The sequence below is a fragment of the Notolepis coatsorum genome, assembly GCF_963971535.1.
Source record: "Notolepis coatsorum genome assembly, chromosome: 5".
Taxonomy (NCBI): Eukaryota; Metazoa; Chordata; class Actinopteri; order Aulopiformes; family Paralepididae; genus Notolepis; species Notolepis coatsorum.
The window spans coordinates 184,547,076-184,562,586 of record NC_140169.1 but is presented as its reverse complement, the minus strand read 5'-3'; the positions used below and the strand labels follow the sequence as shown (position 1 = coordinate 184,562,586).

General features: G+C 43.4%; 1 protein-coding gene across 1 annotated transcript; it reads right to left on the bottom strand.

Annotated features, from left to right (window-relative positions):
* Positions 1–8,922: 8,922 nt before the first annotated feature.
* Positions 8,923–9,955, bottom strand: ndufa2 (NADH:ubiquinone oxidoreductase subunit A2). Its single transcript, XM_084314959.1, has 3 exons — positions 9,858–9,955; positions 9,528–9,754; positions 8,923–9,195 (listed from the first exon to the last, which is right to left on the bottom strand). The coding sequence occupies exons 2-3, from the start codon at positions 9,734–9,736 to the stop codon at positions 9,099–9,101; spliced, it is 306 nt and encodes a 101-aa protein (XP_084171085.1). The 5' UTR covers positions 9,737–9,754; positions 9,858–9,955; the 3' UTR covers positions 8,923–9,098.
* Positions 9,956–15,511: the final 5,556 nt, after the last annotated feature.

The following is a 15,511-nucleotide window of genomic DNA, read 5'->3' as shown; positions in this document are numbered from 1 at the left end:
ATAAAGAGAGGAAGAGGAACCGAGAAGCGGTGGGGTATTGTATTCAAATGCATGACCACCAGAGCGATACATATCGAACTCCTTCCGACCATGAGCACAGACTCATTCCTTATGGCCTTCCGAAGATTCACATCACGGAAAGGAAAACCGTCTACATTGTTGTCTGATCACGGGACAAACTTCAAAGGCGGAGAAAGAGAGCTGAGAGAGAGCTTCCAAGCTATGGGCCCAGAACTTAAGACCCACCTCGCTCCATCCCAGATTGACTTCCAGTTTAATCCCCCGAACGCACCCCACTTCGGTGGAACCTGGGAACGAGAAGTACGTTCTATAAAGACAGCCCTGTACGCCGTGCTTGGGGCCCAGACTGTGGCGGAAGAAGTCCTAATGACAGTCCTCATGGAGATCGAGGGAGTATTGAACTCCAAGCCCCTCGGTTACGTCTCAAGTGATGTAGCAGATGTCGACCCAGTCACCCCCAACACACTCTTAATGGGGCGGCTGGACCCCGCGCTACCCCAGACAATGTACAGGCCTGAAGAAGCGAACGGCCGAAGAATGTGGAGGTACAGTCAAGTACTAGCTGACAAGTTTTGGAACAGCTTTCTACTCCACTACCTACCGTCTCTACAGACCCGCCAGAAGTGGGTAAAAGAGAGAGACAATTTGACAGAAGGAACAGTCGTCATGATTATCGACCAGTCACTACCCAGAGCTATGTGGCCGGCTGGCCGCGTAAGCAAAGTGATCACCGGTGCCGATGGCAAGGTCCGAGCAGCTGAAGTGCTCGTCCAAGGGCGAACTTACACACGACCCGTGGCGAGGCTAATAGAACTGCCCAGACTCCCAGACACTATCGATGACGACCATGACCCCATGACTTTGTGAGTTGACTGACCCTTACAGCGGACCTTGAGTGGTAGACAGTGCGGTTAATCTGTCTCTGCTTAGCTAATTAGGTGGGACTAATTAGGGGGCGGCTGTTGTGAAGGATCAGATTAAACCGAATATATATATTTATTTATGGATATATATTTAATAGTATTTGTATATCGTTTGATATCCCCTGTATATTCCTTGTACAATATACACTGAATATCCCTTTAGTCTACTAACAGCCCATAATAGTTTCATTCTACCATTGGACGAGAACCTGGCGCCAGCAGCCAAGCCCCTTGGTTCAAGTTCAATCGTGCCGACGAACATGTCGTTACAAGCCCGGTTCCGCGTAGGAATACGTCTGGCGAAATACGAATGGTACTATTTGTTCACAGCGCATATATATATGGCGCAAGTAAAGTAGAACTTTCTTTTAGTCCATTAGTCCTTTACCCTCCAACCTAGTAACAGACGTGAAGCCTCACCCACGACGCACGTGTGGTGCAGTATGGCCTACTTGGCCTCAGAATAGGCATTGAGACATCGTGTGGATTAATAGTTGAATTGTCATAGTTTGGCACTATACCGTCGAGTGGGACGTATTTCTATTAAGTTAATAATAGTCTATTATGTATGGTGCATCGTTCGGTTAGAGTTATAAAGTGAGCAGTACCCCCATCGTTCCTGACGTTATCTGGAGTCTTAACCAGGCTGGGCAGACCACGTGTGGTGCTTGCATCCGAGGAGCTCCGGGCCAGGACGAGTGGACCTGTACATTGAATTACTTCACCCGGACGACGTCGAGCCCTACACGGCTTGGATTATCTACGTGCTTTGGGTGCTTTGATTATGCCATGGATAACAGCCAACACTGCTGAGTGTTGGAACTACCCCCCCGAGAGGAGTCCAGGTGAGACGGCGCTCTACCCCGAGTGAGGTCGCCTCACGTCTCTTCGTTGTGGACCGGCAGCTACCGTCCACCAGAGGGCCCAGCTGTATTCATCTGCGGACCGAGGTTCTGTGGGCACCGTGTTCAGCACTCTGAATTCTCCCAAGAAATCGTCGGCCAGATGGGATACCGCCAGCGGCTCTCCTAACCCCCCCCCCTACTGACTTACAACCAGCGGGACCCCCCCTTTAGTGTATCCAGCTATAATCATTTAAGTACCATCGCTATAGTTCCCTAAAGAACCAGGTTGTATACTTGCTCCCTGCGTAACCAGAGATTGGACATTCAATGTTGATTTACCTACGAATACTCATTTGCCTTACAAGTGCATTTCAAATCATAAATGTCATTAAGTGAACGTTGTATATACCCTTTGCTATATAAAATATTCGATTTATACATTTGTGTGGACTTCGTTTCATCAGGTGGGAAAGTGTTCATCATATCTACATCATGTACTGTGTGGCCAGTATTCAAAGTACATAGACGGTAGTGGTTTAATAATACCATACTTATCAATACAGTCAGGGAATTGTACCCCTCAGTTACAATTGGTCCTTCGAGCCGGAGGGTAACTAGTGTAATATTAATATAGTGTTATTAATATTGAAATGGCCTATGATGAACACTCCACGAAACGGTCCTCCTAACGTAGAACGCCCGCAGCGCAGACGACAGCCACCTCAGTACTTAGAGGATTACGCTGTCAGTCAACTACCTAGCCTTCGACAAACGGTAAACGCGGTAAAAGTAGAAAGTAAAATTATGTTTGACCTTAACGACCAGGTTTCCCCGACCACAGAGGCCCTAGTGGGTTCTAATGTAACTGACCAAGCTCACGGTGGGGACCAGGAGGGAGCTGACATGCCTTTACCCCCCGCCAATACCGAAGAAGTAGTCCCCGACCAGCCCCGGGAGGAAGACAACCCTACAGAGAGAGAACTCTGCACGGAAGAAGAGGAGGAGAGCGCCGAGGAAATAGAGCTCCAGGACTCCCCAACGAGTACGGCCAGGAGCGGCTCACCCAGTCATCACAGTCAGGGAATTGTACCCCTCAGTTACACTTACCATGCTCTTGTAAACTTTATGTACATATACCTGTTGTTATTATTGTTATTATTATTACTTGTATTATTGCACATCGTATTATTGCACAAATGTCCTATTCCTGTCTATTACTTGTGTTGCACATCGCTGCAGGCATGACCCCCCGCATTTCACTGTATGCTTGTATGCCGTGACAAATAAAACTCTTGACTTGACTTGAAATGGAAAGACTTGGGTATACTGTAGTAGTTACCATGGAAACAAGATTCATAATTATGCTCAACTCTGCTCCCATCAAATGTCAGATCAATTGAATAAGTGGAACCATATAAACCCGCTACCTTGAGAAACTCCTATGGTAAAACATCATAGGCAAAGATTTGTCCAGAACTAAGCAGGTCTTAAAACTATCATGTGATTCCCCAGGTATACCAGAATGCTACCTCAAAAAGTAAAAAAAAAAAGAAAAGAAAAAAAAAGATTTGTTCAGAAAGCTTTTTGACCCCTATTATGCATAGAAGAAAAACATTGCAGACGTGTTTGATTAAAAATAATAATAATAATGATTACAGGCAATTCCATATGAAATAGATTAATTTGGCTTGAAGTTAACTCTGTAAGGTAGCGTACCGGTACGTTATAAAATAGTAAAATTAAATAAAACAGCCTTAAATGGCAGAACAAAAAAAAGAAGGCTGACATCCACAGATACTGTATCAGCAAGGGTGTTGTGTAGCATTCATACTCCTAAAGGGGCGTGTCCCTGATCCATCTCCACACACAAGCACACATGAGCACACACACAACACACACACTGTATACGCTCACACACTAAGCAGTCACTTTAGCATGAACACACACACACACATGCTGCACACGCCCACACTCAACGGACACCTTACACAATGGAAAAGGTCACTTTAAAAAATAAGAACGGAGAGGTTTTTGTATAGTAAACAGAAGGATATAGCAAGCTAGCATAAGGACACATATAACTGTAGATTGTATAGTATAGCATGTATAGTAGTGTACATAAGACCCAGTGCCTCATCCGTAGCTAACTGTGTATGCACTATCGCAGGACCTTAGCATGTCTTACCATGCTCTTGTAAACTTTATGTACATATACCTGTTGTTATTATTGTTATTATTATTACTTGTATTATTGCACATTGTATTATTGCACAAATGTCCTATTCCTGTCTATTACTTGTGTTGCACATCGCTGCAGGCATGACCCCCCGCATTTCACTGTATGCTTGTATGCCGTGACAAATAAAACTCTTGACTTGACTTGAAATGGAAAGACTTGGGTATACTGTAGTAGTTACCATGGAAACAAGATTCATAATTATGCTCAACTCTGCTCCCATCAAATGTCAGATCAATTGAATAAGTGGAACCATATAAACCCGCTACCTTGAGAAACTCCTATGGTAAAACATCATAGGCAAAGATTTGTCCAGAACTAAGCAGGTCTTAAAACTATCATGTGATTCCCCAGGTATACCAGAATGCTACCTCAAAAAGTAAAAAAAAAAAAGAAAAGAAAAAAAAAAAGATTTGTTCAGAAAGCTTTTTGATCCCTATTATGCATAGAAGAAAAACATTGCAGACGTGTTTGATTAAAAATAATAATAATAATGATTACAGGCAATTCCATATGAAATAGATTAATTTGGCTTGAAGTTAACTCTGTAAGGTAGCGTACCGGTACGTTATAAAATAGTAAAATTAAATAAAACAGCCTTAAATGGCAGAACAAAAAAAAGAAGGCTGACATCCACAGATACTGTATCAGCAAGGGTGTTGTGTAGCATTCATACTCCTAAAGGGACGTGTCCCTGATCCATCTACACACACAAGAGATAAAACTCCCTTCGCAGCTGAACCTCCCACCTTCAGCGACACTGTCTCCCAAGTTACCCCATCATCTCACTTTAGTTGTGAAGCAAGCTCTCATGCCGACTTCAGATCAAGACGTCGCAGGGTTATGGGTTCTTAAATGTTGTTCTTTACCTAGCTGAGTATTGTATTTTTTTTTTTTTTTTTACTTTTTCTCCTCCTTTTTCTGTGATTTTTTTCTCCCATCCCAATTTCCTCTCGTGCCAATTCTCCCTCCCCTGTCCTGATTGTTGCTCGCATGTGCCCCCCACTGGCCGGTCGTAGGGAGGATAGAAGCCCATCACATGTCCCCTCCGATACATGTGGAGGCAGCCAGTTACCTCTTTTCACCTGCCAGCGCGGACTCTCATTGGCGAGGTGTAACGTGTGGGAGGCTCACACTGCCCCCGCCATTTCCTGTCTTTGCTGTGCAGGCGCCCTGACCGACCTGTAGGAGTCGCTGTTTACAACGACCAGACTACCACCCATCGACTCCCCTCCCGCTGACTCTGCCAATTGAGTCAGTATGACGGCCGGCCCAAGCCGGAGGCAACACTGACAGCCGGATTCGAGACCAGTGTATCTTGCGTTGGTGACAAGCGCAATGTCCGCTGCGCCACCCAGCCGCCCACCTAGCTGAGTATTGCTGAGGCTAACTAGAGGCATAGAGTAGGCCAAGGTTTCTTAAACTGTGTTGGGACACAATCAGGTCACAAGGTATATCCCCACTTGATAGTATCAGTATTAAAGATGCTGTAAGTGGTATATTTTTGTTAAGATAAGTGTTAAATAGCTCTACAGGGCGGTAAGGTGGTGTAGTGGTTAACACTGTCGCCTCACAGCTAGAAGGTCCAGGGTTCGATTCCCGCTTGGGGACCAGGTTTCCATGTTGCCAGGTACCCAGGTGGGGTATCTCCCGGGCCTTTCTGTGTGGAGTTTGCATGTTCTCCCCGTGCTCGCAAGGGTTTCCCCTCCCGATAATATAAACCCAATGGAAAAACATGCACAACAGATTGCTAACGCTGTCACGCCACAGCCCCTATCTGCTCCCGGCTGCCCTTGGGGGGAAGGACAACGGGATGGGTCAAGTGCAGAGACATTTCATCGGCGACCCAATGCATGCATGTGTGTCGCCCATCTCACATGTGTGTGTTAAACTGCATGACAAATAAAGACTTCTTCTACATTGAGTGTTTGGTCAGTAACATAGGAATGGGATTCGAGACAATTTATTTTCTGTTTACTGCAATGGAAGGACTGGGAGACCCATGTTACTGACCAAACACTGTCGGGATGTAGAGATATAATTTTAACTATAAAGCACCTTTAAGCTATTTTCACAGGGTGAAACCACGCGTGTCCACCTTTTTCTAAGTTGTTTTCTCAGCCCACATATCACCTTTCACAATCACCTAAAACAATGAATGATGGATGGTGGACCCTATAGGGTTGTCCCTGACTTGGCTCAACCTCTAGCAAGCGGGGGCCCGTATGTGGGCCCTCTTGAGGACGATTTGCCCACCGGCACTTTGGCGACCACTAGTGGCTCGGGTGTATTTTGTAATACAAATTATATATATCGAATTAAAGCCTGTTGGCTGTCAATAGCCCTTTCAGGTGACAAAATCCGTTCAGCGGTTCTCGAGTTACATGCCGATATTCGAGGTATTGCGCAAATACCACTCACGACTCTTGGGGTTCTAGTTCCGTCAATCATTTGGCAATCTCAAAAATTATTGGACGGGGTTGTAGTAGCCAATGAGTGTGGCTTTCAATGATACCCCACCTGGGGATGTACGAATCAGGGATCTAGGTGAAAAGTCACAAGCGAAAACAGGAAGAGAAAAACCGCTGAATGAAAAGTCTATGATAAAACTATGCTTTTCTTCTTCTTTCTACACAGTTTACCAAAAACACTCCTAATCACTCATTTCTGAATGGATCTTTATGAAATCTGGACATGTACTACATAAGACTTCAGGCTATGGATCTTTTGTTAAGCCTCCAGCCATTCTGGGGAAATACTACCTACTACAGAAAAACTTGAGTAACAAGAACAAGTTACAGGTTGAAAAAGCCCTCAGCTCGGAACTAGGCAAAATCTGCATATGGCTCGCCGACAACAAACTATCATTACACATGGGCAAAACAGAGTCCATTCTCTTCGGTTCAAATAACAAACTCAGCAAGACCGACGGCTTCTCGGTTACAGTGGGTGACAATATTATCACGAGGAAAGATGAAATTACCTACCTGGGTTCCATCCTAGAGGCTAATCTTTCCTGTGACAAAATGGCATCCAATGTAATAAAAAAAGTCAACCAACGAACGCGTTTCTTGTACCGGATCTCCTCTCTGGTAAACAAGAATACCCTGAAGACTCTAGCAGGAGCACTCATTCAAGGGTACTACGACTATGCTTGCACCTCATGGTACCAAAGCACCTCAAAGGCACTAAAAAACAAATTACAAACATCTCAAAACAAGCTAGTCAGACTACTACTTGACCTGACTCCTAGAACCCACCTCACCCCTGCCCACTTTGACAACCTAGGATGGCTTAGAGTAGACGACAGAGTACAGCAACTTGCAATGGGCCTGGTCTACAAGATACACTATGCGACCAAGGTACCCATGTACATGTCAAAATACTTCCCAAAGGTCAGTGAATACCACGATCACAACACCAGAGGGAGCTCCACAAATCATGTAAAACCCAGATTCGGCTCTAACAAGGGACTAAACACGTTTCGCAATTATGCCACATCAATGTGGAACGCCCTGCCTAAAGCTGTAAAGGAATGTGAATCACTACCCACCTTCAAAAACACTCTCAAAAAACACCTACGTGAGACTGCAATTCGAAACTGGCCCCTACAAATGTCCTAACCTAGTTGTACAGTAAATGACCAAGTAAGGCTTTGTCAATATTCCAATGTACAGTGTAAAATGTGTGTGTCCCCTTCCCCCCCCCCCCCCCACCTCCAATGTACAGCCCTCACCCAACCCACCCAACCCCACCCCGCCCAACCAACCTCCTCCAATGTACAGTTTCTATGCCAAATGTATATACACTCCTTTTCTGGACACTTTTGTATCACAAACAGTACTGTATTTGCAAATCTGATATGTCATAAATGTATAGATGTAGCAGTACTGTCTATCTGTATGTCATGTATGTCATATATGTTATGATGAATTGAAAATGGGGGACCCTGATGTAAACAAGACGAAAGTCTTTCTCTGGTCTGCATCCCCTTAACAATTGTATGTATTGAGCTGTACTGTACTGTACCCATTCTGCAATCTGTTAATAAACTTTTCAATCAATCAATCAATCAATCAAAACAAGTTTTTCTATAACTCAAGTTCAGACCAATGTTACTCTATTTCATTAGCACTAAAGGTGCGTCAGAATGTCATCTTTCAAAAGAGACCAGGCTCATGCATGTGGTATAAGTATAAAGTATAGTATTTTGGTTTGCAAAAAAATTATGCAGTCCTCAAAAACGAAAACTAAACTGGCCAATTTTGGAGGCGCCTGTTAAGAAAATCGACTAACATAGGATTTTGTCTACGTTGTTAAATATAGGATGCCATCAAATATACTGGTTACTAGTGAATGTAATTGTGATGCCAGAGATGTGCTTATCCGGATATGTCCAATTCAGCATGGAAAAAGCAGCTAATAACAAAAAAACACAAGACATGTGGCATCAACGGTTGCAGTTTTAAGAAAACCCACCCTCTGAATTAAAAGTGAATTGAGAACAACCCTGCTAACAACCCATTCATTGACTTATCAAGTAAATCAGGAAGCCCTGATGGAGTCTTTTTATACATCTAGCCTGTCAGTCACAGACTTTGAATATGCGGTGTGTACCTCCAACACCTCCATACTCCTGACAAACAATATAAAAAATATCCTCGAAATTGAACTCTTACAATAGGATTAAGAATGAGCCTACACCAGTGATCTTTTAAACATGTATGCTATCAGAAAGAATATTTACAGTACATTTATAAAACTGTCACGAAAAAAGGCACAACTTGTGAAATCATGCAAGATTTCTTCTGGCTTGAGAGGCTAATTGCAGAGTGTATGGAGGGGAGAAAAAAAAACTATGGGCAAAATGCATATACTGTGGAAAAAAACAAAACAATTGAGGTTGGTAGTCAGATACATATTTTAATAACAACAACCAATAAGCAAATGTGTTCCTGTCATTAACACTTTAGTTGGGAATGAATAGCATGACTTCATACACATGTCCAACAGTAGTGATGGATTGGGGAGGGTAAGGTCCACTTGAACTGTATAGAATAGTCTCTGGTTTTATTAGAGTTTGGACTTCACCGCCGTCTCCAGAGCTTGGGCGACTTGGTCGACATTCATGTTGTCCAGTGCGATGCTTCTCTCTTTGCCGAAGTCATACCTGTATCACAAACAGTACTGTATTTGCAAATCCGGTATGTCATAAATGTATAGATGTAGCAGTACTGTCTATCTGATGTCATGTATGTCATATATGTTATGATGAATTGGGGGACCCTGATGTAAACAATGTTTTGATAAAAACGCTAAAACTGTGTCAATTTCAATACTTTTTTTTCCAATTCTTCATGAAAGTCACTGTTGGCCTAGTCCACATTGTTTATTGAACAAAAATACAACGTGGAGGTTGACCTTTAACAATTTTATGTATTGAGCTGTACTGTATTGTACCCATTCTGCAATCTGTTAATAAAGTTTTCAATCAATCAATACCTCGCCCACAGTTTAGGTTGGACTCCGGAGCATTCTCTGACGAGGATCGGGAACTCGGGGTTGCTGGTTTTCAACGCGACGTATTGTTGTTCCACGAAATCCCTCGCTCCTTGACTCGCCGGGGAAGTCTGACACAAATGCAGTCGGATCTCTCGCAGGCTCTTGGCAAGGTTAGACCCGATGCCCCTCACCACGGCGGCGGCTGCCATGATGGTGATGATGCCTCTCTGTCAAAGATGTCCAAAGCACACACAGCGAATGTTAAATGAGTTCAGAGCAAATCAGCTAGTCGCGTACTGGCAAATACACCAGAGTAAAGTGTAAATATACCTTTTCAAATACGAGGATCCTCTCAATCTGGATGTGTTTGTTTTGATGACCTTCTTCCTCTCTGTCGCTGTGTTGCCGCCGAACTACTTCCGCGCAGGCGCACAATGAACGACGGTCGAGCTATCAAATTGGCAATAGGGTCCAGCTGCAGCACCAGAGAATCCTCTCACTGGGCAAGCCTGTGGCAGCCACGAACCCGCGCTGTTTTAAGTGAGCAATGTGTTATATTGGATTGATTGATTGAACATTTGATTAATGTCCGCCTTTTTTCGAACTGGTTATGCTTAGGCCCTCTTTCGAAGTCGACCTCCTTTCGAAGTCGGTTATGCTTAGAGTTTGGAATCAGGGCTGGTGGTGGACTTGAAAATGGGGGACCCTGATGTAAACAAGACGAAAGTCTTTCTCTGGTCTGCATCCCCTTAACAATTGTATGTATTGAGCTGTACTGTACTGTACCCATTCTGCAATCTGTTAATAAAGTTTTCAATCAATCAATCAATGGTCTATCGCCCTCAGTGTTGCGATGCTCATATCAACATTGGTTGCACGCACACTAATGACCCACATGTACCGGATCTGATTGATTGATTGATTGAAAACTTTATTAACAGATTGCAGAATGGGTACAATACAGTACAGCTCAATACACACAATTGTTAAGGGGATGCAGACCAGAGAAAGACTTTCGTCTTGTTTCCACCAGGGTCCCCCATTTTCAATTCATCAGGACATATATGACATACATGACATACAGATAGTCAGTACTGCTACATCTATACATTTATGACATACCAGATTTGCAAATACAGTACTGTTTGTGATACAGAAGGAGTCAAGAAAAGGGAGTATATACATTTGACGTAGAAACTGTACATTGGAGGAGGTTGGGTGGGGGGGGTTGGTTACACTGGGATATTGACAACCATACTGGGTAATTTACATTGGAGGTGGTTGGGGGGGGGGGGGGGGGCACACTGTATAAGCAAGCAAAACTGTACATTGAGGGGGGGAGACTCTGTACAAACAAACAAAATTGTACATTGGACTATTGACAAAACCATACTAGGTAAATGACTGTACATTGGAGGGGGTTGGGTTAGGATATTTACAGGGGCCAGTGTTGAATTGCAGTCTCCCGTAGGTGTCTCTTGAGAGAGGTTTTGAAAGTGGGTAGTGATCCACATTCCTTTACAGCTTTGGGTAGGGCGTTCCACATTGATGTGGCATAATTGCGAAACGTGTTTAGTCCCTTATTTGAGCCGAATCTGGGTTTAACATGATTTGTGGAGCTCCCTCTGGTGTTGTGATCGTGGTATTCACTGACCTTTGGGAAGTATTTTGCCATGTACATGGGTACCTTGGTCGTGTAGTGTATCTTGTAGACCAGGCCCATTGCAAGTTGCTGTACTCTGTCATCTACTCTAAGCCATCCTAGGTTGTCAAAGTGGGCAGGGGTGAGGTGGGTTCTAGGAGTAAGGTCAAGCAGTAGTCTGACCAGTTTGTTTTGAGATGTTTGTAATTTTGTTTTTAGCGCCTTTGAGGTGCTTTGGTACCATGAGGTGCAAGCATAGTCGTAGTACCCCTGAATGAGTGCTCCTGCCAGAGTCTTCAGGGTATTCTTGTTTACCAGAGAGGAGATCCGGTACAAGAATCGAGTTCGTTGGTTGACTTTTTTTATTACATTGGATGCCATTTTGTCACAGGAGAGATTAGCCTCTAGGATGGAACCCAGGTAGGTAATTTCATCTTTCCTTGTGACAATATTGTCACCCACTGTAACTGAGAAGCCGTCGGTCTTGCTGAGTTTGTTATTTGAACCGAAGAGAATGGACTCTGTTTTGCCCATGTGTAATGATAGTTTGTTATCAGCGAGCCATATGCAGATTCTGCCTAGTTCCGAGCTGAGGGTTTTTTCAACCTGTAACTTGTTCTTGTCAGAGACCAGCAGGGCTGAGTCGTCCGCAAACAGGAACAAGTTGCAGTCACAAGCTGACGACATGTCATTTGCATAAATTAGGAACAGTAGCGGTCCTAGTATGCTTCCTTGTGGAACACCACAGCTCACTGTGAGGGGGGGGGATAGGGTACCGTTTACCTCCACCATCTGTTCCCTCCCCTCAAGGTAGGATTGCATCCAGCTCACTGATAGACTATCAAAACCAATCTCCTCTCTGGTAAACAAGAATACCCTGAAGACTCTAGCAGGAGCACTCATTCAAGGGTACTACGACTATGCTTGCACCTCATGGTACCAAAGCACCTCAAAGGCACTAAAAAACAAATTACAAACATCTCAAAACAAGCTAGTCAGACTACTACTTGACCTGACTCCTAGAACCCACCTCACCCCTGCCCACTTTGACAACCTAGGATGGCTTAGAGTAGACGACAGAGTACAGCAACTTGCAATGGGCCTGGTCTACAAGATACATTACGCGACCAAGGTACCCATGTACATGTCAAAATACTTCCCAAAGGTCAGTGAATACCACGATCACAACACCAGAGGGAGCTCCACAAATCATGTAAAACCCAGATTCGGCTCAAACAAGGGACTAAACACGTTTCGCAATTATGCCACATCAATGTGGAACGCCCTACCTAAAGCTGTAAAGGAATGTGAATCACTACCCACCTTCAAAAACACTCTCAAAAAACACCTACGTGAGACTGCAATTCGAAACTGGCCCCTACAAATGTCCTAACCTAGTTGTACAGTAAATGACCAAGTAAGGCTTTGTCAATATTCCAATGTACAGTGTAAAATGTGTGTGTGTCCCCTTCCCAACCCCCCCCCCCCCCCCCCCCACCTCCAATGTACAGCCCTCACCCAACCCACCCAACCCCACCCCACCCAACCAACCTCCTCCAATGTACAGTTTCTATGCCAAATGTATATACACTCCTTTTCTGGACACTTTTGTATCACAAACAGTACTGTATTTGCAAATCTGATATGTCATAAATGTATAGATGTAGCAGTACTGTCTATCTGTATGTCATGTATGTCATATATGTTATGATGAATTGAAAATGGGGGACCCTGATGTAAACAAGACGAAAGTCTTTCTCTGGTCTGCATCCCCTTAACAATTGTATGTATTGAGCTGTACTGTACTGTACCCATTCTGCAATCTGTTAATAAACTTTTCAATCAATCAATCAATGCACGCGCGCTCCCAGGCGCGGGGCTAGGGGGTGGCTACTTGGGCTCAAGCCCCGAATGTTTTCTGAAAAGCCCCGAATCTACTTTAAAATATATATATATATATATATATATATTTTTTTTTTTGACAATTAATCATTGTTACATGAAAATATGTTTGCACCAGATTTAGCAGAAGCTAATTTCCATCTGTAGTCTATCCAGCTGCTAACTGTATTTGAGTGAGTTAAGTCTTGGTGTTATGGTACACTCAGACCTAAGCTTTAAATCACAATCAACAAGTTGACAAAAACATAATTCTTCCACCTTAGAAACATAGCTAAAGTACGGCCATTTATAAATCAAAAGGACGCTGAAAACCAGATCCATGCCTTTATCTCAAGCCGACTCGACTACTGTAATGCACTCCTTACCGGCCTCCCGAAAAAATACGATGATAACTATTTTATTGCAATGCACTATTGCATTATTTTATTCTATTTCTTTCAAATGTTGAGATTTATTTATCAAAACACGAAAACCTTATAGAACAAGGCAGGTGGAGCATGACTAAAACAAAAATTACAATTTTGGTAACTTTTGGTCATGGCGCTCAACGTTTGGCGAGTTAACCCGATCTTAGATCTATGAAAAACGATGTGATTTAATGTTCTATGTCTTACCTTGACTTTGTCTATTTTGCTGCTATCTATTTTATGCTTTATGTCTGCACTTTATGCATTGCTCTTGATCTGCCAATGTTGTGCTCATTTTATGCCTGTCTTTTTTTACTGCTGTGAAGCACTTTGAGCTGCAATTATTGTATGAAAGGTGCTATACAAATACAGTGTATTATTATTATTATTATTATTATTATTATTATTATTATTATTATTATTATTATTATTATTATTATTATTATTATTATTATTATTATTATTATTATTATTATTATTATTATTATTGTTTGCTTCATTAATTAAAGGGTGTGAATTTAAGTGTTCTCTAGTGCCTTGTGTCCGCTTTAAGGTGGTGGTATAAGTTAAAGGTTGTGGTGTCGAAGTAAAAAAAAATCCGTGCCCGCTTATGCGGCACCTATCTGGGTTAAGCCCCGGATCTCCTACAATCCTAAATCCGCCCCTGGTGCGCGCGCTCCCGCGCATGCGCATAAATGTTCCCTCGCATAAGGTGAGACTCAGGGGCCTTTCTCACTCACGTTTGGAGATCGAATCACTGCTCCCGAGAACGGGGGGGAGTGTTCTCACTCACCCCTTTTGCGATGCGAAACGGCGCTGATTCGTTTCACCCCCCGCTGAACGGGATCTGTTCGATGAGGTGGTCTCGGAATCGCGCCGTGCGGTGCGGGGGGCGTGACACACACAACGTCGTTACTGTCATGCTTGCTTGAATTTTGGGCACCACACACAGCAACAACTGGAGAATACCCACAAAAACGATATTTATGGGCAATTTGAGAGTTCAGACCTCAGCCAAAAACAAGTAGATGAAAACATGAAGTTATTGTTATAAGGACCCCAGTCCAAGCTACAACAGTCTGCATTCCCTTAACAATTGTTTGTATTGAGCCGTATTGTATTGTACCCATATGCAATATGTTAAATAAAGTTTACATCCATTCATTCTGCTAGCATTACCGATTCGGCGATTGCATGAGCAGCTGGCTAACGTTAGCTATCAGACCGTGTTAGCTCAGAGCTCCTCTTTCAATCTTAACAAGCATTAAACAAATGGCCCAGTCATCTATTCACCGTTGTTTAATACACACGGTGTTGTCTCTAATGTCTCTAACCAGTAGATCAATGACATTCAATATAATGCATATAATCGATGCAGCAATGTTACTAGTAAAAGGCTAAGCTAACTAAGCTAACTAGCCGTTCGCACTCTGACCCGGAAGGAGGGCGGTACGCGACCGGAACGGACAGAATGAGGCCATGGTTAGACTAGTGTATTCCTGGCGTTTTTTTATACGTTTTGACGACGTTTGATGTCCCTATTACACAGAAATGCGTTTTTTGGCGTTTTTTTGTGGATACGGCTGAAACGCAAAATTGTGTTTGCGTTTGGAGATACGCAAAAAAAACGAATCGACAACAGCGTGTAGTCAGCACGCTAGCCGTTGTTGCGAAAACGCCCATGCGCAGTAGATACCATCTGCGTGCCCTTCCGGTGACAACAGTGTGTGTGTTTGGGACATAGCTCCGTGTCCCAAATAGCTTCAGCTACCATGTGTTGTCAAGTTATTGTTATAAGGACCCCAGTCCAAGCTACAACAGTCTGCATTCCCTTAACAATTGTTTGTATTGAGCCGTATTGTATTGTACCCATATGCAATATGTTAAATAAAGTTTACATCCATTCATTCTGCTAGCATTACCGATTGCATGAGCAGCTGGCTAACGTGAGCTATCAGGATTCAGACCCTGTTAGCTCAGAGCTCCTCTTTCAACTTAACAAGCATTAAACAAAATGGCCCAGTCATCTATTC

Coding starts and splice junctions, on each gene's coding strand:
- ndufa2 (XM_084314959.1), bottom strand. CDS start 9,736: ATGGCAGCCGCCGCCGTGGTGAGGGGCATCGGGTCTAACCTTGCCAAG. Junction 9,196..9,527: donor CAACCTAAACTGTGGGCGAG/GTATTGATTGAT, acceptor TTTGTGATACAG/GTATGACTTCGGCAAAGAGA.